The 22,979-nt window shown below is 43.7% G+C and overlaps 1 protein-coding gene across 2 annotated transcripts in view; it reads right to left on the bottom strand.

The window, feature by feature from the left end:
- The window catches only part of ILKAP (ILK associated serine/threonine phosphatase), a 33,448-nt gene that overhangs the window by 3,796 nt on the left and 6,673 nt on the right, over nucleotides 1–22,979 (bottom strand). Inside the window, exons 2-9 of one of the 2 annotated variants that reach the window (XM_019022674.3) lie at nucleotides 20,695–20,760; nucleotides 20,165–20,221; nucleotides 15,765–15,884; nucleotides 14,015–14,141; nucleotides 11,063–11,169; nucleotides 9,901–9,994; nucleotides 9,533–9,620; nucleotides 7,943–8,064 (exon numbers count right to left, since the gene is read on the bottom strand). In XM_019022674.3, coding sequence (XP_018878219.1) covers nucleotides 7,943–8,064; nucleotides 9,533–9,620; nucleotides 9,901–9,994; nucleotides 11,063–11,169; nucleotides 14,015–14,141; nucleotides 15,765–15,884; nucleotides 20,165–20,221; nucleotides 20,695–20,760 — 781 coding nt within the window. Of the gene's footprint in view, nucleotides 1–7,942; nucleotides 8,065–9,532; nucleotides 9,621–9,900; nucleotides 9,995–11,062; nucleotides 11,170–14,014; nucleotides 14,142–15,764; nucleotides 15,885–20,164; nucleotides 20,222–20,671; nucleotides 20,761–22,979 lie in introns of those variants that run through there. The other variant, XM_019022675.4, reaches the window with a different exon arrangement.

Consider the following 22,979-nt stretch of genomic DNA (forward strand, 5'->3'; position numbering starts at 1 on the left):
AACGTTAATGTAAATGACAGTATCCTGCATAGCATCATAGTTTCACCCATTCTATTTTAGGTGAGGGGATATGGAGGAGATGGGGCAGTGATCTACAAATGGGAAGAGACATCTAAGGGACAGTCCTGTTGCCAAGGAAAAACCATTTGGGGGAGCCTACTGCCCCAAAGAACAATTCTGGTCTAGGCTGCAGCACTGTCGCCTTAGGCAGCTGCAAGCTCTCTCCCCTTCAGGCCCTTGTTTGTAAAGGCAAGGCAGAGAACCATACTCAACGTGTGAGAGAGCACTCCGCAAATGCCACGGCTGCGCATGGGCATTTAAGATCACCACGGGGCTCCCAAATCATGGACCAAGCAAGTTCAGGAGATGCGGTGCAGATGGCTGCACATGGTAGGAAATGCTTCCTGGGCTAATGTCCTAAAGGCAGAATTCAGCCTGGCCCTTCTCTGGGCCCCAGTTACCCTCTCAGTGGCTCACAGTTCAGTATCCGTAACAAACATGTTTTTTCTTCTTCAAAGACTTCTGCTGGTATCTGCAAAACGCCTAGCGATCTTCTAGGATACAAACTGTTAAATAGCAAGAGGAAACAGTGCACAGGGGAAGAGCTGAGGACTGAAGATGGGTGGGGGCACCTGGCCTTAAGAGTGCCACTTCAGAAAGCAGCTCACAGTGTAAGTACTATGAAAAGCCAACAAAGTACCTCTCCCATGACCAGGTGACTGGGTGTCTGGTGTGGCTTCCGGCTATCCCAGTCATAAATCCATCCTGTTTCAACAAGATTAAGATTACAATCACCACCTCTGCAATGGCAGGTCCCAGAAGACCAAGTAGCTACCAGCAACTTCTGGTACTACACAACACAGTACAGAAAATGTGAAACAATCCCTAAGTCTAAAGAAGGACAATATGAGCAGCACAGGAACTGCCATCTCTCATTCTCTCTCTTTTTTTTTTTAAGAGACAGGGTCTCCCTCTGTTGCCCAGGCTGGAGGGCAGTGGTGCAATCGCTCGCTGGGCTCATGATCCTCCCACCTCAGCCTCCTGAGTAGCTAGAACTACAGGTGTCACCAAGTCCAGGTAAATAAAAAAAAATTTTTTTTGTACAGATGTGGTGTTGCCCAGGCTGGTCCTTAAACAATTAGCCTCAAGCAGTCCTCCCACCTCAGCCTCCCAAAGTGCTGAGATTACAGGCGTAATGTGGCCTCATTCTTGTTTTCAAAGTTCCATATACAGAGTAGTAATCTTACATTCACTGAACTGCTAGAGTAACAGGAGAAAGCACAATGGACAGAATGATAGATCCCAGGAAACGCGTTTGGTAATGATGAGGCAAGCTGCCCTGGCACTATGCCTACACTCAATGCAATGTCCTACATAGGATGTGCACATTCAAATACCTGTCAGTTCAACAAAGGCCAATCACAGAGTCCCAACTCTGAGATCGAGCATCACACAAGGGTAAATCCATGCCGCCTCTGTTCTGGAAACTTTGGTACAAGTTCAAAAGGATCACCACTGATGAAGCTGGTCGGGACTCAGCCCCAGCAGCCCCACAGGCTTCGTCCTTTCCAGCCTGCTTTATCCATTTCACCGGAACTCTTTTTTGTTTTTAAGAGAAAGGGTCCTGCTATGTTGCCCAGACTGGAGTGCAGTGGCTATTCACAGACATGGTGGCGCATTATAGCTTCAAGCTCCTGGACTCAAATGATCCTCCTGCCTCAGCCTCCAAGTGGCTGGGACTACAGGCGCATGCCACCAATACATACTCTATCCACGTCCATTTCTTAGAAAGTCTGAACTACTCTAGACACAATAGAAAGCTGTCTGTTTCATAGCAGGTTCTCCCCGTTGCCCAGTTTTCAAAGTTCAAACAAACTGCCCAAAGTTCATTCTCTTTCCTCTTCCCTCAGTTTTCCCCCTACCCTCATAATTACAATGCTTGGCAAGTAGTGGCTTTTTTTTTTTGAGACAGAGTCTCACTCTATTGCCCAGGCTGGAGTGCAGTGGCGTGATCTCGACTCATTGCAACCTCTGCCGCCTGGGTTCAAGTGATCCTCCTGCCTCAGCCTCCCGAGTAGCTGGGATTACAGGTGCCTGCCACCGCACCAGCTAATTTTTGTATTTTTAGTAGAGATGGGGTTTCACCATCTTGGCCAGGCTGGTCTTGAACTCCTGACCTCGTGATCCACCCGCCTTGGCCCCCCAAAGTGCTGGGATTACAGGCGTGAGCCACCACGCCTGGCCAAGTAGTGCCATTTTAAGTCTCAGCCTACCAAGCCAATCTGCCTGTCCCTTGGTACCAGCCCTCATTAGGACTGGCCTCCTGCCCTTACACACTTCCAACTTTTGCTTTGTGCTGCTTTATTTCTCTTCTCTGTTTTCTGCCAACCAGAAAACTGTTTTCCTACTGTTGGACAAGCTGTTCAACAGTGTCTTCAGATCTTAGCTAGTTTTGTTGATATTTTCTGTTCTAATTCTTTCTCCAGAGAGGGAGAGAGACTGGGTGAGACTGAGACATCCTACTACTTGTGTGTTTAAGGCTAATCTGGCTGCTAAAGGCAGCTGGAAGCTGCTTGGTCTTCAGCTCCTCTTGCATGTCAGTAAAAGCAAGACACAGCTGGTCTCAATAAACAGACTATCCACAAGTGATGTTTGCAAAGTTAAGGTTGGGAGGTGGAAGCTCCATCTCCTGACCATCCAAAGACTGGTGGATGCCTAAATCCAACATATTAATACAATGAGTGCTACAGAGATAACCAAAGGTACAATGCTAGAACAGTTACTTTTGGTTATCACAGGCCTGCAATTGATCAAGTTCTGGGCACACAGTACTGACATTTAAATTTAAATGCTATATGTAAACTTCCCATCTGTTCAGCTGCCTTCCTTGTAAAATAAAAATAAAACTTGTCTTAATCTTCTCAGAAAAATTCACTGCTACATAGCTACCTTTAATGTAAGAAAGTAGAAAAAAAATAATGCACAAAGATTTACATACTTTTGTTAAGAAATACTGGAAAGAATCAAGAAATAGGAAGAAGGGGACAGGGATGAAAGCATGACATCTCTAAATGTCTTTTTACTCAATTTAGATTTTGAAGCATGCAATAGGGAGTTTTTCATGTTTTTTATTGTGGTAAAATATACATGACATTTACCATCTTAACCATTTTTAAGTGTACAGTTCAGCAGCATTAAATATATTCACACTGTTGTGTTATCAGCACCACCATCCATCCCCAGGACTTTTTCTACATTCCCAGACTGAGATTGTTCCCATTAAACACTAACCCCACAATTCATTCCCCACAATTCATACCCCACACCCCCCAATAACCACCGTTCTACTTTCTGTGAACTTGACTGGTACCTAATATGAGTGAAATCCTAGTGTTTGTCTTTTCGCATCTGGCTTCTTTTACTTAGCATAAAGTCCTCAGGTTCATCCATTTTGTAGCATGGGTCAGAATTTCCTTCCTTTTTGAGGTTAAATAATATTCTGTTATATAGACATCTCACGCTGCTTATCCATCTGTCAATGAACATTTGGGTTGCTTCCCCCTTTCCCCATGGTGAATAATGCTGCTGTGAACATAGGTATGCAAATATCTGTTCGTGTCCCTGCTTAGAATTCTTTTGGGTATATACCCAGAGGTGGAACTGCAGATCACATGCTAACTCTGTGTTTAATGTCTGAGGAACTGCCATACTGTTTTCCATAGTGGCTACACCATTTCACATTCCCACCAGCCATGCACAGGGGTTCTCATTTTCTCCCTGTAATTTATAAAGGGAAAAAAGCCCTTTATAAATTGGATAAACTGAAAATAAACTGAATAAAAATAAATGGAAAACTAATAATATTAATAACCAAAGTGGCAAAATAACCACAGTAAAAACAGTTATTTCACTTTTGCGCACAGTGCCAACAGTACTGCTTTAGTGAGGTATATTCTAAGGACAAGAGAACAGCAAGGAACACAAACTAAAGTTAGGATATTTTTATTTTTTGAGACAGGGTCTCACTCTGTCAACTAGGCTGGAGTGCAGTGGCACAATCATAGCTCACTGTATCCTAGAACTCCTAGACTCAAGTGACCCTTCTGTCTCAGCCACCAGAGTGGCTGGGACCACAGGCGCACACCACCAGAACTGGCTCCATGGTGCCATTTTTATTTTTTGTAGAGATAAGGTCTCACTGCGTTGCCCAGGCTTCTCTCAAACTCCTGACATGGAGCGATCCTCCTGCCTCAGCTTCCCGAAGCACTGGAATTACAGGTGTGAGCCCTCTGCTCCCCTAGTAGTGATAATTTTGATACTATGAAACTGTTTTAACAAATAAATATACTGTTGTTAAGAACCAAGATTTCTAGCATTAAGAGAAACGAGCTACAAATATTAAACCAAAGAAAACTCTGTAACGTTAAATATGAGTAAGAAATAGCACTCCAAGCTTGCGATTTAAAATGTGTTGTGTTTCCTAGTTTTGCATGTCTTGAGTGGACATAGAACTAATGACACTCCAACTGAACTGAGCACCCGAGAACATGGATTTGGGCTTTTTAAAAAAATTTATTCCCTACACTGATGTAAATCAATTATTATTATTATTATTATTATTTTTTTTAAACAAGAGTCTTGCTCTGTTACTCAAGCTTGAAAGCAATGGTATGATCTCTGCTCACTACAACCTCTGCCTCCCAGGCTCAAGCAATCCTCCCACCTCAGCCTCCTGAGTAGGACCACAAGTGTGTGCCACCACACCTGGCTAATTTCTCTTTTTTATTTTTTGGTATTTCTTGTAGAGATAGGGTTTCACCACAGTTGCCAAATTGGTCTTGAACTCCTAGGCTCAAGAGATTCACCCACTTCAGCCTCCTGAAGTGCTGGGATTACAGATGTGAGCCACTGCACCCAGCCTGGATTTTGGCTCTTAAACATTAATACACACATATGAAAAGGACACAGGAACCAGCCAGCAGGAGTTTCCACTGGCCATATCTGAAATAAAGTGAGCAGCAGAAAACACCATGACTGTGACTACAACACAATGAATAGTCAATTGGCACACAGTGATTCACAAAGGAAGGATGGAGGGAGAGAAGCAGAGGAATGAAAGGAAAACACTGATTTCCACAACTGTAGGTGACTGTCTTCCTTTCAAATTGATAAAGGACAGAATGAAACATTGACCCTGCTTTTTTAGAAGAATCTATGATGTTCTCTTATTAATGATAAGAAGTTTCTTTACAGAATGCCCGCTAATACATGTGAAAACAATCACAGAATATGGAAATCATCTTTGACATCCCTGATGAAATAATGATTTAGGGATGCTAAGACCATTAGGTGAAAGGCTGACAGGAAACAGAATATTCACAAGGTACCAGTGAACCTCCCCAGATTACCTGCTGATGACGCAAGGCAACAGGAGCATCTGGCTGTCACCACCAGAGCCAAGTGCTGGGATTTGGCGACTTAATTAAGGGTCACATTATGCGCCTACTGAAGTGAAGGATAACTGAGTATACAGCATCCCCCATAAAACATTGCTAAAAACATCTCATCTGAATCTAAAGAAGGTCTTACACCTAACTTCCAGTTTATAGGAAATATACAGAAATAACACCGTAAAAAAATACGCAGGTTCAGAATGTTGGTGACTCTGTACAACTGCTGGCCTATAACATGGTTCAAAGCCTGGTAAGAAATGAGTCTCGGCAGGGTGCAGTGGCTCACACCTGTAGTCCCTGCACTCTGGGAGGCCAAGGCAGAAGGATCACTTAGCTCAGCCTGGAAAACACAGACAGAGACCCTGTCTCTACCAAAAAATAAAAAAATAGCCAGGCACAGTGGCACATGCCTGTGGTCCCAGCTACTTGGGAGGCTGAGGCTGGAGGATCGCTTGAACCTCAGAGGTCAAGGCTGTGGTGAGCTGTGATCGTGCCACTAAACTCCAGGCAACAGAGCAAGATTCTCTCTCTCAAAAAAAAAAAGAAAAAAAGAAAAAGAAATGCCAAGTCCACAGCAGACATGGATGCTGACTAGACCCTGGTTTGAAACAAAGATACTTTGGGGATAACTCGGGAAATAAAAATATAGACAGGTTATTAGATAACCTAACCTAAGGAAATATTATTGTCTTAGGTGTGAAAATTCTCACTAATTATGTCAAGAACGTCCTTATCTTCAGGAGATGCATGCTTAAGTATTTAGGGTGTTATGTCATCATATGTGCAACTTTTAAACAGCTCAACCTGACACACATCTATACAGACTAAATGACACAATGTTCACTGCTAGTAGATTTGGAAATGTTTTACTATTGTCAAGTTTCTTCTGTATGTCTGAAAAATTTAATGATAAAAGCTGAGAGTGGGGCAGCCAGCCCTGGCCTCAGGCAGGAGAACAGACCACGACAGGGCTCTGCTGCTCAGGGGCAGCGACCCACGCTGCTGGTCTCTTAGCCTCAGCCCATCTCTGAGATGAAGGAGTCACCCAAAGCCCACTCAGGGGCAGCAACCCACGCTGCTGGTCTCTTAGCCTCAGCCCTTCTCTGAGATGAAGGAGTCACCCAAAGCCCACACTGTCAAATGATTTCTCTAAGGCATGTAAACACTTCTCTGAATCAGGTAAGGACTGGGATATAGGAAGCAACTGCAACACAACTGGCCTTACTTTCAGCCATCGGACTGTCAGTATCCAATTATTTTCAAGGAGTTCAGGCAAAAGCAGAATGAATGTAAAACTTACAAGAAAGGGGAGAAGAGGTGATGCTTACGCTCATGTTAGAGTCACATTCTCAGGCATGACTGTCTACAGTAGTTACCAGGACAGTAGTTATGGTGGCAAAAACTGGGCAAACAGCACTGCTTGAGGCCTGAAACCAGGCCTATAATCCCATCACTGCTCCTGTAAACTGCAGCGACCATGAATGAAACTGCTTCTTACTAATCCAAGAGCTTTTTGAACAAACGCTAAGGGTTCCAACTACTCTCCAGAAACCTCCCTGTACCACTGACTAGATTCAGCCTGGAGCAATAAAAAAGGCTTCCCCAAATGAACAACAGAAGAGAAACTACACTTCAAAGGATAGGTAAGTGCAGTCTTATACTAAGAGATGACATCTCTCTTATCTCTGGCAGAAAATAAAATTTTAATGGTCAGACTGTACAATAAACCAGAAAATACTCCCGGTCTAATTCATAACGCAATGTCCTTGAAGTGGAATTCTAAAAGAAAAGACTTATGCCCTCCTTTAGCTGCCTTGGATAGAAGCAGATAATAAAACCAGAGCAGACATATGGTTTTCAAAGATTCAAAGAGAGAGTGAAATGAAACTGCAAAAGACAGAGCCAAGTAAGACATGGTCCTCTGTGCCAGTTGTTCCCAAGAAGTCCAAAGACATTACTTAACCCGTCTTAACTACTTCAGATTTTCTCTCTGGAGAATTCACCTAAAACTGTTAACTTATTCAATGTGAAAAGTGACAGGTTTTTTTTGTTTGTTTTTTTTTGTGAGATGGAGTTTCGCTCTGTTGCCCAGGCTGGAGTGCAGTGGTGCGATCTTGGCTCACTGCAAGCTCCGCCTCCTAGGTTCACGCCATTCTCCTGCCTCAGCCTCCCGAGTAGCTGGGACTACAGGCGCCCGCCACCACGAAAAGTGACAGTATTTAAGAAACTTCCTAGGCACAGAGAAAACACTGTGAATGGTAAATATGAATTTGTCCTTTTGCAAATGTAGGGAGGCAAGTTTCCTTCCATGTGGACACATGTGAAATCTACAACGGTCATCCACCTATGTCACCAGTGTTAGATCTCAGACAGAGCCTCGTCACACTGAAGACTACGTAACAGGGAAAGTTCTACTCCTTGAAGGTCTCGGGACCCTTCTACAGCTAACAGCCCTCCTTCCCATGAGCTCCTCTCAGTCCCTTGGTTACCTGACGTTTCCTCCAGCCTTCTGTATCCTCATCCGCTCTTCATACTGAGTTGGATTATGCTCTTTGCTGAGGCTTAAGGCTGCATGTTTTTGACTCTCCTCATTATAACGACACAAGATTGCCTGGGAAGATGGAGATTGTAATAGTCATGAAATTCAGTGGGCGCAGCATCTAAAGGTACCATTTGAAAAAAACAGTTAACAATGGAGTTTGAAGAAAACAGTTAACAATGGAGTCTCACATTCAGCCTCCTGCTGATAAACGTAAGTTCAGAGAATCAAGCAGCAAAGAAGTGTCAAAGACACAACAGTTAGGGAGAGAGTCGCCCCTGGTTTTGATATCAACTCTGGTGCAAACTCTGCTGAATAACTACAGCCAAGCGCTCACTCTGGCTGTTGTCACATTTGTGACATGAAAGGAAGCACTCAACAAGTATCAAGGTCCCTTTTGGCCTAGAGTCTCGAAGGCCAGGGACATGTCCATGAGCCTATGGAAGGCAAAGAGGAGGGCAAGCGTTGTGCATGCTGGCCGAGTGCCAGGTAGGCCGTCCACACCAGTGCCTCCAGGTGTTCTCACCCCTGCCAGGTTCATTGTGTCTGTTTTACAGGAAGACATTGAGGCACGAAGAATAAGTAACTCAATAAAGTCACAGAGCAGAGCCAGGATTCAAATTTGGGTCTGACTCCTAAGTCTCTGTTTTTTTGCCAATTTTCCTCTTGCTATTTCTGCAGTCATGTGGTCTAAACACATGTGGGCTAAGGCCAGTCTACTAAAGGGCCACCAGAATGTAAACTCCACCAGGCAGGGGCTGCCATCTGTCATAGTCTCTGCCATACCCCTAGCGCTTAGTATTTGATGAACCATCCCCCCAGAAGCATCGTGCGGAGGGGTCTAAAGATGCTGCTTAAGTATGGACAGTCACTTGATTCCTGTGACTGCTGAGGGAGCAAGGAGGCCGGGTGAAAAAGTGGCAACGGAACGGAACACATGGTCCTGATGCAGAGGAGGCAGGGTCTGCATCCAGCTTTCCGCAGCAGCACCCTCTAGGCTTTACAGCGTCCCCACGACTGTCACCAGGGGGAACAACACCCTGGGCTTTCTCCCTCAGCCAGGGACCGGGCTCGGGTGATGAATGGCACCTCATCTGGTATTTTCTAGCTACAGCTCTCAAGTTACTCTGAAATCACAGTAACTTTGATAGGCAGGGGTTAAAGCTTTTCATTCATTAGTGTCTAAGGTCAGAGAAAGGAAATAAAAGAAGATTTAGGCTACTTGCATACTGATTACATTCTGATCCACAGCATCACACACACAAACCACGGGAGGAAAAAAGAAACAAAAAAGACGGGGTCTGAGTTTTAAAGCACAAGTCTATCATAGGGCGTAAGTTCCCCAGAGAACAAACGGCCTCCAGCTAAGCTGCTGTTCCCTTACCCAGAAGTTAAACTGCAGCAGAACACTCTGCAGCAACCCCAGAAGAAAGGTTTCAACCAGACACCATCACTTTAATCTTATTCAACAAGTACGTGCTAAAGTCTTTTCCCCATAAAACGTATTGTCATCTAAGTGGGTGGCTCCAGAGCCACATACCCGACTATCTCCGAGGTTGGCAATATAAAGAATGTTGTCTACAGCCAGAACACACGTGGCAGTGGACCCATCTTTCCAGGCAGGCTTCCTGGGGGGAAACACATCAGAAACACAGTCACCACCAACAGCCCAGCACTTTGAGACTAATTTCCAGAGCTCAATGGGAAGTATCTTGTATTTCAAAATGAACCATTTCCTTGACACTTGCTTTTTTTCTGTTTTAGATTTAGCTAACGGTTATAAGAGCTTACTGAGTGCTACGCACTTTTCAGACAGTGAGCAATAGTGTTAAACCACATCAGAAGACTGAAATGCATTTAGGAAAACACCACGCACAGTCCACTCAAACTTCATCAAGTTATACTTACTGGCTGGAAGCTTGTTTAAGGAACTCTTCATCAGTATGCTTGAAAGTGTCCAAAAGGCATCTCTTCACGGTTTTCTCTACACTGATTACATCTCCTATTACAGAAGGGCCAAAAGAAAACAATCTCTCAAGGAGGGAAGATTATCCTCCTCCCACTGTCATTTTGGTTTGTTTTTTGTTTTATTTTTTTGAGACGGAGTCTCGTTCTGTCACCAGGCTGGAATGCAGTGGCGCGATCTCAGCTCACTGCAACCTCCGCCTCCCAGGTTCAAGAGATTCTTCTGCCTTAGCCTCCTGAGTAGCTGGGAATACAGGCGCGCGCAACCATGCCAGGCTAATTTTTGTGTTTTTAGTAGAGACAGGGTTTCACCACATTGGCCAGGCTGGTCTCGAACTCCTGACCTCGTGATCCACCTGCCTCGGCCTCCCAAATGCTGGGATTACAGGCGTGGGTCACCAGGGCTGGCCATTTTGTTTTTGTAATTTCTGCACATCAATTGATTTTCAAGCATGATTAAGAACAATCCCTATTTCTTTTTTTTTTTTTTAATTTTTTTTTCTGAGACTGGGTCTCACTCTGTCACCCAGGCTGCAATGCAATGGTGCAACTGTGGTTCACTGCAGCCTCAACCTCCTGGGGCTCAGAAAATCCTCCCACCACAGCCTCCTGAGCAGCTGGGACCACAGGCACATACCACCATGTCCAGTTAGGTTTTTTTTTTTTTTTTTTGGTAGAGATGGAGTCTCCCTATGTTGCCAGGCTGGTCTCAAACTCCTGGGCTTGAGTGATCTTCTGGCCTTGGCCTCCCAAAGTGCTGTGTGAGCCGCCGTGCCCAGCCAGAACAATCTCTGTTTCCTCACATATAACACAGTGCCATTTGAAGTTGGTTTACTAGTTTTCCAATAAAGGCAAGACACTAACTGAACCCAAAGACAATTGACAAAAGGTGCCTATCACTTAGAATCATGAGAAGTGCCATTCTAAGTCACACCTGCATGGCCGCTACTCCTGGAAGCCTTGGCATCCACTCCTCAGCACCACTCTTTTAAGACTCATCAATGATTCTCTGCTAAAGCCAAAATGACACATCTGACTGCTTCACACAGCCAACCAAACAGCAATAACCAACATGAGTATCAACTGATTTAGTTCTCAGTCTCACCTTTAGGGAATTTTCTGATTAAGTTTTGATGCAAATTCTGTGCGGCAAATTTTGAGGCTCGAATTCCTCCATGTCCATCAAAAACAGCAAAATATGAAACCCGAGTACTGAAAGAATGAATTGAGAGTTAATCAAATTCTCACAGCAAAAACCACACTTTTCCATTAAAGTTTTTAAATTTTGTCTCAAAGAGTGAACATTAATAAGTCAGAGGAAGTCACACTGGTTAAGACACCAGTCACACTGTTACAAATGGGAAAAAAAAAAGGCTTTAACTGAGACAAATATTTAAGTAACTTTCACAGCATTTTATCTTTTTTTTTTTTTTAAAAATACTTGTGTGTGGGCCAGGTGTGGTGGCTCATGCCTGTAATCCCAGCGCTTTGGGAGGCTGAGGCGGGCGGATCACGAGATCAGGAGATCAAGACCATCCTGGCTAACATGGTGAAACCCCATCTCTACTAACAATACAAAAAAATTAGCCGGGTGTGGTGGCAGGCGCCTATAGTCCCAGCTACTCGGGAGGCTGGGGCAGGAGAATGGCGTGAACCCAGGAGGCGGAGCTTGCAGTGAGCTGAGATCGCACCACTGCACTTCAGCCTGGGTGACAGAGCGAGACTCTGTCTCAAAAAAAAAAACAACTATGTGTATGTAGGTGTGGGAGTGTTTCTGGTGAAGACTGCAAGACCTGCTAAAGGTCTAATATTCTAAAAGAGCTGTAACACTTTTCGCAGTATTTTACATTAAATGTTTAAAACTCACATTTGCTTCAAAGATCAAGATCTGTTAATTCGGATTTTTCACTGACAACAAAACTAAAATTCAGAACTCCGTTCCTATTTAAATCAGATTTCGTTTTAAACATTAACAAACAGATCAAGTTATTTATCGAAAACAGTAAAAAATACAGTCATGCATCACTTAACAGAAATGCACTGTTAGGTGATTTTGTTGTGTGAACATCATAGAACATATTTACACAAACTAAGACAGCGCAGCTTACTACACACCTAAGCTACACACGTGGTAGAGCCTATTGCTCCTAGGCTAAACTGCACAGCATGTTACTGCACTGAATACCATAGGCAGTTGTAACACACTGGTAGTATTTGTGTATTTAAACATAGAAAAGGTACAGTAAACATGGTATTATGGCTGAACACGACAGCTCACACCTGTTAATCCCAACACTTTGGGAGGTGGCCAAGGCAGGAGGATCACTTGAGGCCAGGAGTTCAAGACCAGCCTGGGTAACATAGCGAGACCCCATCGCTACAAAATTTGTAATCTTATGGGAGCACCGTCATATATGCAGTCCATCACTGACTTGATGTTGTTATTCAGCACATGACTGCATAAGAGCAGGGAGGATATTACAGAATTGTTACTCAAATAAATTTTAAATATCTCATTTTTAAAACCTATCTTACTACTCTTATTCCCATTCCCCTTTCAAATTTTGCCAGAAAACCCATATATATGGAATAAAAGACATCAAATAAACTATTTCAAGGAAAAAAAAACACAAAAATGCCTATGAGAAATGACATTTATTCTAGAGAGCTGCTTTTCTTTCAAATTTTTTGGAATTCCTTTTCAATTTAGGACATCCTGAGCCATGAGAAAAAAACCTCATCTGGTTTATAACTCAGAGCTGTTCTTACTGCCTGTTATTTGCAAGGCATGATTTAGTGTTCCCAGTTAAATTTACACTCAATGGATCTGCCTTCTTGGGCTCCAGAGGTCCCTTTCCTGGTTTGAATGCAAATCCCAGGCTGGGTATGGTGGCTCATGCGAGTAATCCCGGCACTTTGGGAGACCAAGGTGGGAGGATGGCTTGAGCCCAGGACTCTGAGACAAGCCTGAGCAACTTAAGGAGACACTGTCTCTACAAAAAATTCAAAAAATTAGCCGGCTGTGGTGGCACATGCCTATGGTCCCAGCTACTCAGGACGCTGAGGTGGGAGGACTGCTTGAGCCTCGGAGGTCAAGCCTGCAGTGAACTATGATTGTGCCACTGTACTCCAGCCTGAGCAAGACAGCAAGACCCTGTCTCAATGGGTGTGTATCTCGTCCCCTCTACATAGGATCAGCTGCTCTGCAGCAGCCATCACCTCATCTCCATGAGCAGACCTCATCTACTGGACAAACACCATCAGCCCACACGGCTCCAGCACACTGTATGTTAATGACCAACTGGTGTCAGTAAAGGTACGTAATGTATTTATTATGTAATTCTGAATTATGTAACCTATGTAATATATATTATTAAATATGTACTATAATGTATGTTAACAGCCAACTTAATGTCCTACCTTCTGGTTTCTTTTTTTCCAGGCCCAAGAGCTTATCCAGAAGGCTTCATTTTAGTTTGCATAGTTGCAGCTAATTTTTCATTGTCTGTCTTTTCCTTGACATCATTTTGACTTTTGTTCTTCCTGGGCCCTGATTATCTGTACTAGCTCTGCTTGATCACCATTCATACTTTAATTAGTGGCTTCCAACTCTTATCTTCTAGGTCATGGATTAAAAATATTCTCTGCCAGAAGCCGCTCAGTTGCTGGTAAGGAGTAACACACGCTGCAGAGCCATGCTATGAAGCGTCATCTCCCGCTCAGCAGGGCTGCTCAACCGCAACACTACTGACATTCCAGGCTGAACAATTCCTTGTTGTGGGGCTGCCCTGTGCTTCTAAGATGTTTAGCAGCATCCCTAGTCTCTACCCACCAGATGCCAGTAACAACTCCCTCCCGCAGTTGTGACAAAAATGTACCCAAACACTGACAAATGTCCCCTGGGCGGGGAGCAAAATCAACACCAGCTGAGAATCACTGATGTACAATCAAGTGATGTGTTAGATTTGCTAGTAAATACAAACTAGCCAGTCCAAAATGCCAGTCAGAACCCAGGAGATGTTAATGCCAGCCGGGCTTCCTACCACATGAGACTCACATGAGGGACGATGGGGGCCTACACTCCTCGGTGATGTCGTTCAGGATGACGTGGGCATCCTGCATCTCCTCCCTCTCACCCTTCCGCTCAGCCACATAGCCCTTCAGACCAAAGATCACCGAAGAGGCTAAGGAAAAGAGAACAAAAGAGCCAATACAAAACTGTGCCCAACCCTCTGGAAACCCTAGTCCCAGAGCAAACGAGAGGGAACTATGACTGTCTGACTCAGCGATATCCTAATGGCACAAACAAATAAGCAATACCCCTTAAGGTATCTCCCCAGCTGCAAGTCTATAACTCAAATCGGAGCACTGTTGGACAGGGTGAGCTCTAAGAGGTTGCACAGGGACACAAAAGAGGAGTCAGTGAGCACAAAACAACTCTGTCTAGGGTGTAAGTCAAAGCATCAGGGCAAGGGATGTGCTGCCATCCCAGAGAAGTGAGATTCAAATCAGGCCAAAGGATCATGTGCAAATCAGTCTTGTGATAATTGAATAAGGACAAATGCAAGTCAGTCAGACAATGCAAGTCAGGCGAGTTTATCTCAAAAGCCCTTAAGATGCCCTGAAAATACGTATTTCCATGCTCAAGGCTGGTGAAGAATTTGAACAAATGGTAAGATCGGCTGCTTTTACTTCAACTGAGGAAGAAAAGGATAAAAGATTCCAATGCAGGCAGAGATCTATTTACATTTAATGGTTAGACTCATTTAAGCTTATTTTCTGATACCTAATGCCAGACAAATAATAAAATGAACACTGTGAAGAGCTGTCTTCTGGGAAGTGACAAGCTAAGCTGAAGATGACATCTTCCCAGCAAAGCTACAAGTGGGTTTTTTCACATACCTCTGCCTGCATCATACAGCTTTCACTGAGGTAATCTGTGACAAAGGACAATGCAGTCAATGAAAATCCCACAGCTCGGGCCAGGCGCGGTTGCTCACGCCTGTAATCCCAGCACTCTGGGAAGCCGAGGCGGGCAGATCACGAAGTCAGGAGATCGAGAGCATCCTGGCTAACATGGTGAAACCCCGTCTCTACTAAAAATACAAAAAACTAGCCAGGCGTGGTGGCGGGCGTCTGTAGTCCCAGCTACTCGGGAGGCTGAGGTAGGAGAATGGTGTGAACCCGGGAGGCGGAGCGTGCAGTGAGCCGAGATGGTGCCACTCCAGCCTGGGCGACAGAGCGAGACTCCGTCTCAAAAAAAAAAAAAGAAAAGAAAAAAAGAAAATCCCACAGCTCAAGAATACTTTAGTACCACAACTGAAGTATTCTCTTTAGTTAATACTTTTCGTTTTCTTCCTCACTAACTTTGACAAGTTACACAACTGACTACGAATTTCAATGGCTTTTTCCAGGCTTAGGGAAGCTGCCTACTAAGCTAAATCACGTAATTCAAAGCACTAATTGACAAACTGCAAACAAAGATTGGAAGTCAGAGAGAGACTAGGTGGTCAAAAAACTAACCATTCACTGCAGAAGGCTAAGAAAAAAACCACCTGTATTTTTTAACTCTTGAGGAACAAATGTAGGTTTCCTATCTGATCAAAGGTAGGATCAGAGATAGATGTACATGAAAAGTAGGAGAAAGCACAGAGAAACTTGGAAATTCATTTGCAAAAAGGGAACCCTACTCATTTCTTAAATACAGACATAAAAAGAAAGTATTATTAGAAAGCTGAAACTGGTTTTGCTCTGGGTTGTTTTAAAATATGAAGTCTAATACATTTGTTTTCAAATTGTCTGAAAACCTTTACAAACTTTCTTTTCCACAAGCTCTTCACTGCCATTCTTCTCTTCCTCGGAGGTTTTTCTCTTTGCTCCTTTCCCTTCAGTCTTTACCATCTGGGATACTGATGTGGCAAGAGAACCTGGAAATAAAGTAAAAGCCAGACAGAAACACAGCTGTAGACTGTTGGAAAAAGTCACTAGTAGACTGGGCTTCATCCTAGCACTCAAAGACAAGGTCATTTGAAGCAAGGACTGGCAGACACAGGCAGACCCAGGAGTTGTGTCTTCATGGTTGGCGGGGGGCGGAGGGGTCCCACAGTGAGAGAACATAAAGTTAAGATCCAGGCCCTGAGTCAAACTGACCCTGCTGAAGGGGTTTGTAAAAGACTTTTTCCCAGTGGTAAAAATACATGTTTTTTTTTGGCCTGTAGCATATACATGTTTTTATATCCACAGGCTCTTAGTGTTAAACACTTACAAAATCTGTAAGCAAACTAACATATCCTAATCACGTTCCAAAAAGTAACAAGTACTCGAAAAGGCTCAAAATGAGGTAAATGGCAGCCTTTAAGAACTGTAATACATCCTTTCAAAGGCAAAATAAGGCTGCCACAGCTGTTCCCACTAGCAAAAGGATGAATCTGTACTCAAAGCTAAGGGAATCTGCAGTGTATGTGTTTGAAATGAGAAAAGTCAAGTTTCAAAGAGGTGTGCAACTTAACCTTTCAGTCTCAGCTGTCTTCACCCGTGCGTAACATGGTAAGAATACTGTCATCTCAGAGGGATGTTTGAAAATGGGTTAGGACAAGTAGGAAGAGCATTTGTCACAGTGCCTAACACATCAATCTCCAATAAGGGCAGCTGCTGTCCTAATAAATGACTTGAAATGTTCTCTGCATTTAGGTATAAAAGTATGCAACAGCCAGATGCAGTGGCACATGCCTGCAGTCACAGCTACTTCTGGAGACTGAGGCAGAAGGATCACTTCAGCCCAGGCATTTGAGACCTGCTGGGCAAAGTAGTAAGACGTTTCTCTTAAAAAAAAAAAAAAAAAAGGATGCAAGTACTTATTTACTTACTCAACCTACTCTTTGCCAGACATCTCTTCTTCTTTCTGTTTTTGACACAGGGTCTCATTCTGTCACACAGACTAGAATGCAGTGGCATGATCACAGTTTACTGCAGCCTCCAACTCCTGTGTTCAAGTGATCCTTCCACCTCAGCCTCCTGAGCAGCTGGGGCTGAAAGCAGGAACCACTACACCCGGCTAATTTTTAAATTTTTTTGGTAAACACAAGGTGTCTTTTTTTTTTTTTTTTTTTTGAGACGGAGTCTACTCTGTCGCCCAGGCTCGAGTGCAGTGACGCAACCTCAGCTCACTACAACCTCCACCTCCCGGGTTCAAGCAATTCTCCTGCCTCAGCCTACAGGTGTGCACCATCACACCCAGCTAATTTTTGTATTTTTGTATTTTTAATAGAGACGGAGTTTCACCATGTTGGGTAGGTTGGTCTCGAACCCCCTGTGTCAGACATTTCTTAGTGCTGAGGAAAAAGTAATGAAAATGTTCCTGCCCTCAAGAAGCGTAAATTAGTTGCACAAGGCCCTATTTCTGCAACAGTGTAACATAATACACATATGCACCCTGCATAACGCAACACAGATGTTTCCAACAGTATCTCTCCCAAAGGTTCCCATTAGTGTCCTGTGGCTTACTGTATGGGTTCCAGTTTTCCCCATATGGATGTGAAACTTTCTTCCTTTAAAATTCCAAAACAGATGGCCAGGTGTTGTGGTTCACACCTGTCATCCCAGCACTTTGGGAGGCTGAGATGGGCAGATCATCTAAGGTCAGAAGTTCAAGACAAGCCTGACCAACATGGCGAAACCCGGTCTCTAATTAAAATACAAAAAATTAGCCGGGCATGGTAGTGCCTGTAATCCCAGCTACTCGGGAGGCTGAGGCACGAGACTCACTGGAACCCAGGAGGCGGAGGCTGCAGTGAGCTGAGATCTCGCCACTGCGCTCCAGCCTAGGCGACAGAGCAAGGCTCCATCTCAAAAAAAGAAAAAGGCCAGACGCGGCGGCTCACGCCTGTAATCCCAGCACTTTGGGAGGCAGAGGCAGGCGGATCATGAGGTCAAGAGATTGAGACCATCCTGGCCAACATGGTGAAACCCCGTCTCTACTGAAAATACAAAAATTAGCTGGGTGTGGTGGCAGGTGCCTGTAGTCCCAGCTACTCGGGAGGCTTAGACAGGAACTTGAACCCGGAAGGTAGAGGTTGCAGTGAGCTGAGATCGCAACACTGCACTCCAGCCTGACAACAGAGTGAGACTGTCTTAAAAAAAAAAAAGAAAAAGAAAAAAAGAAAAATAATAAAATTTCAAAATAAAGACACCTTACAGGTTTGTTATTGACTTCTAAGCAAATTACACTGTAGTCTGAGAATGTAGTCTGTACAAGAAACAGATTATTGAGGCTTATTTTATGGCTTAGTACATAATCAACTTTTGTAAATGGTTCCTGCCCACTTAAGAATGTGTTATCGGGCCAGGCAAGGTCGCTCACACCTGTCATCCCAGCACTTTGGGAGGCCGAGGCAGGCGGATCACGAGGTCAGGAGATGGAAACCATCCTGGCTAACATGGTGAAACCCCATCTCTACTAAAAATACAAAAAAATTAGGTGGGCGTGGTGGCGGGAGCCTGTAGTCCCAGCTACTTGGGAGGCTGAGGCAGCAGAATGGCATGAACCTGGGAGACAGAGCTTGCAGTGAGCTGAGATTGTGCCACTGCACTCCAGCCTGGGCAACAGAGCGAGAGACAGTCTCAAAAAAGGAAAAAAAAAAAAAAAGAATGTGTTATCGGCTGGGTGCAGTGGCTCACGCCTGTAATCTCAGCACTTTGGGAGGCTGAGGCGGACAGATCACAAGGTCAGGAGTTCAAGACCAGCCTGGCCAATATGGGAAAACCCTGTCTCTACTAAAAATACAAGAATTAGCCAAGCATGGTGGCACACGCCTGTAGTCCCAACTACTTAGGAGGCTGAGGCAGGAGAATCGCTTAAACCCGGGAGGTGGAGGTAGCAGTGAGCCAAGATTGCGCCACTGCACTCCAGCCTGGGTGAGAGTGTGAGACTCCGTCTCAAGAAAAAAAAAAAAGAATGTGTTAACTTCTCAAGAAATCTAAAACACTAGACCCAAGATTATATATCCAAAAAATTAAGCTTGTTAATAGTGTTATGTAAATCTTCTAAATTTTTACTACTTTGCCTTTTGTCCTATAGATAAATAAGAGACAGCTATGCTGTATCTTCATTTCTTCTATTAAATCCCTTAACAGCCTTCTTTGAACGTATTAACTTTCCTTTTTTTTGGAGACAGAGTCTTTCTCTGTCACCCAGGCTGGAGTGCAATGGCGTGATCTCAGCTCACTGCAACCTCTGCCTCCCGGGTTCAAGCGACTCTCCTGCCTCCGCCTCCTGAGTAGGTGGGACTACAGGCACGTGCCACCATGCCTGGCTAATTTTTGTATTTTTAGTAGAGACAGGGTTTCGCCATGTTGGCCAGGCTGGTCTTGAACTCCTGACCTCAAGTGATCTACCCGCCTTGGCTTCCCAAAGTGCTGGGATTATAGGCGTGAGCCACCACGCCCAGCCAGAACATATTAACTTTCATTACAACTAAGGGTACTATCTTTATTGGGAAGGTTTCAGGCCACACGGTGAGTGTGAGGATGCTGCAGTTTTTTGGTATGGGTCTACAGCCCTGAAGATTGAGAATTCTTATGTAAGATGACTGTAGTACTTTTTCTAAAATATAGAAAATATACCTGCATACGAAATGGGATTACCTGCATTCCCCACTGCCCCCACACCATCTATCTCCCAACCTCTCCTAACCCTCACCTTCCCCAACCAGAGGAGCTCTACCTAAGAAGTTCTCATGAGACAGAATCATACCTTTGCCGCAATGGCAACAGGAATCTGCTCTATTCTTCCCTTCTACTTAATTAGGACATAAAAAGGAACATTTTCAGGAGGAGGTAGAGCCAATGCTACTAGCCTTGATACATTTGAGTCAAGCACTCTGTTTAACAAGGCAAATCAGAATAATGAACTCTGAATTTTTAAAAAATGTTAATAACAAAGTTAAGAGTAAATTAGTGAACTCTTAATTCTTAAAGGCAGTTCCAACAATCTGAACCTCAAGAAGTTAGTATCACCAGAAAGTGATACAGTATTATCTTATCTTTGTGCTTCCAATTAATGTGCCTGTTTATAGTTTTAGTAAACCTTATGCTGTATTATGACTTAATGTCATCCAAAATCCTGTTAAAACCTATACATAAATTTCACATAAGAGTAAAATACTATGTATTATTTCCATCAGCACCTTGGATTTTTCCTACCACTTACCTGAATCGCCACTGCTAGCGGGTGGGAGATCATCAAAAAGCAAAGGTCCCCCTGATCCTGAAACACAGCAGAACACTTAGTGAGCCCACAAAAAATATGCAAGGCTTAAGTTTCAGAATCCATCCCACCAGGACACCTATGTAGGTTACTGAAATAAACTCAAAACTTTGCGTCAATCCAGTGGCAACTCACACTGCAATGAATAATATCTTGAACCTATTTTAAAGTCCTATTATTTCAAAGGAAATAAAAATCTGCCTTAAAAAGTTAAATTGTACTTCAGGTAGTAAAATAAATACTCAAATGAACCAGAGAAAACTGCTCCACATTTCCTCGCAGTACTTCTCAGGGCTAGCGACTAGCAGATTTTTCTGCCTTACCTGATGCCATGGATTCAAAACTTAAAGACAGTCCAACACCTAAAACATCTGTGTGTTGAAAATGGGGGAAAGGGAAAAAGATTGAGACAACTACAATCCCAGGATGAGTAGAGACGTTGACACACACCTGGGAGAGCCTGAAGACTGTACCTGAGTCAGTACTGCTGGCCGGAGGGAGGTCATCAAAGAGCAGGGGTCCTTTCTGAGCTTCTTTCCCTAAAACACAGAAAACCTGTTTAGAGAGCATATGGTCATCACCCAGGACAGATTTTCAAAGAGGAAGTTCATGTGGTCTCCCCTGCTTTGAGACAAGTTTGCTATTAGATTCTAATTTTCTCCTTCCTGTTGGGCAAATTTTTAAAACATATTTTCTTAACAGCTTTTTTAATATGGACATCTGTTTCCAACAGTTACAGTCAACATAAAAGCAATGACTGATGCCCTAACAGGCATTTTCAGGGCCACTGAATATTTTGAGGAAAACAAGTATTTTCTTGATAATTTCATTATTGAAAGCATGAAACATTTAAAAGTCTTTCTTTAAAATAGAATCCTGGGAAGAAAAAAACTGATTCTAGACCAGGAAAACAATACTTGAGACTTCAAGATAGACGTTCAGAAATTTGGGGCGGGGTGGAGGAGGGGCCTTCAAAGACCTACAGGTTTATAAAAATCCTATTTCAGTAACATTCTGCAAGGGAAGAAAATCTGTTGGAACCTGGTGTCCCTAGCCCCAGCACAGTGTCTGATTCAATAAACAGCTATGGAGAAAATAAGGAGTTTCAGGTAACCAAAGACAGCCTCAGGACAAAGGAAACTCTTTTAACAAAAAATGTGAAGATTTACACTCCAAAAGTATGTCTTAAATGTTTTATGCCCAATTATCTTTTTCCACATAAAATTTAACGACCATTCCTTATTATCCAGCTTTTTCCTGAAATTCTGTTTAAGCTATTAGATATCTGAACTGGCACACAAGAATCCAAGTTGAAAGTATACATGTTCACCTCCTGCAAAGTTCAACACACCAACCAAACACACCAGCTTTATCCCACCTCTTGCTCCTCAGAGTTCAAGTATAAAAATGTGCTCATTTACGCCAGGCACAGTGGCTCATGCCTATAAACCCAACACTTCGGTAGGCTGAGGTGGGAGGATTGCTTGAGTCCTGGAGTTCGAGACCAGCCTGGACAACATGGCAAAAAAAAGTCTATGAAAAAAATACAAAAATTAGCCAGGTGTGGTGGCAGGCGCCTGTAGTCCAAGCTACTCAGTAGGCTGAGGTGGGAGGATCACCTGAGCCCAGGGAGGCCAAGGCTTCAGTGAGCCATGATTGGGCCACTGCACTCCAGCCTAGGCAACACAGTGAGACTCTGTCACAAAAAAAAAAAAAAAAAAAAAAAAAAGTACTCACTTAAAAACCAATTCACTTATTTTTTTTTTTTTTTTGAGACTGAGTCTCACTCTGTTGCCCAGGCTGGAGTGCAGTAATGTGATCTTGGCTCACTGCCTCCACCTCCCGGGTTCAAGCTATTCTCCTGCCCCAGCCTCCTGAGTAGGTGAGATCACAGGCGCACACCACCATGCCCAAATAATTTTTGTATTTTTAGTAGAGACATGGTCTCACCATATTGACCAGGCTAGTCTTGAACTCCTGACCTCAAGTGTTCTGCCTGCCTCAGCCTCCCAAAGCGCTGGGATTACAGGGGTGAGCCACCATGCCTGGTCTAATTTTTGTATTTTTAGTAGAGACGGGGTTTCACCATGTTGGCCAGGTTGGTCTCAAACTCCTGGCCTCAAGTGGTCCACCCGCCTCAGCCTCCCAAAGTGCTGGGATTACAGGTGTGAGCTATTGTGCCAGGCCAAACACCAATTCAACTAAACAAATAAATTTATATCCCCCAAGAGGGTCATCCCTATCATCTTTTTGCCTCCATTTAGAAATGAACTGGGTATCAACTTTCTTCTTTTAAAAACAAAAGCTTTAATTAAAAATTTATAAACTTAAGGGAATGAAATTTCTCCCGGGTTCTTTGCGTCAGAAGTACCTAAAATACACGAGAAATTCCTGAGTTAACAAAAAATAACTATTTTGCTTTATATCCCTAATACAAATGGGAAAATGTATTCTAATCCTTCAGGATGACCCTAAGCAAATTAAGGAATTGCAAATACTTTCACTTTTCTTACAAGTGACATAAAGACTCTATTAGAAGTATACAAGAAGCAGAAGAAAGCCATTAAAAAGTATTTAGTATGGCCAGGTGTGGTGGCTCACACCTATAATCCCAGCACTTTGGGAGGTCAAGGTCAGGACTGAGGTCAGCAGTTCAAGATGAGCCTGACCAACATGGTGAAACCCTGTCTCTCCAGAAATACAAAAATTAGCTAGGCACGGTGGCGGGTGCCTGTAGCCCCAGCTACTTGGGAGGCGG

This window comes from Gorilla gorilla, chromosome 11 (genome assembly GCF_029281585.2).
Source record: "Gorilla gorilla gorilla isolate KB3781 chromosome 11, NHGRI_mGorGor1-v2.1_pri, whole genome shotgun sequence".
NCBI classification, from domain to species: Eukaryota; Metazoa; Chordata; class Mammalia; order Primates; family Hominidae; genus Gorilla; species Gorilla gorilla.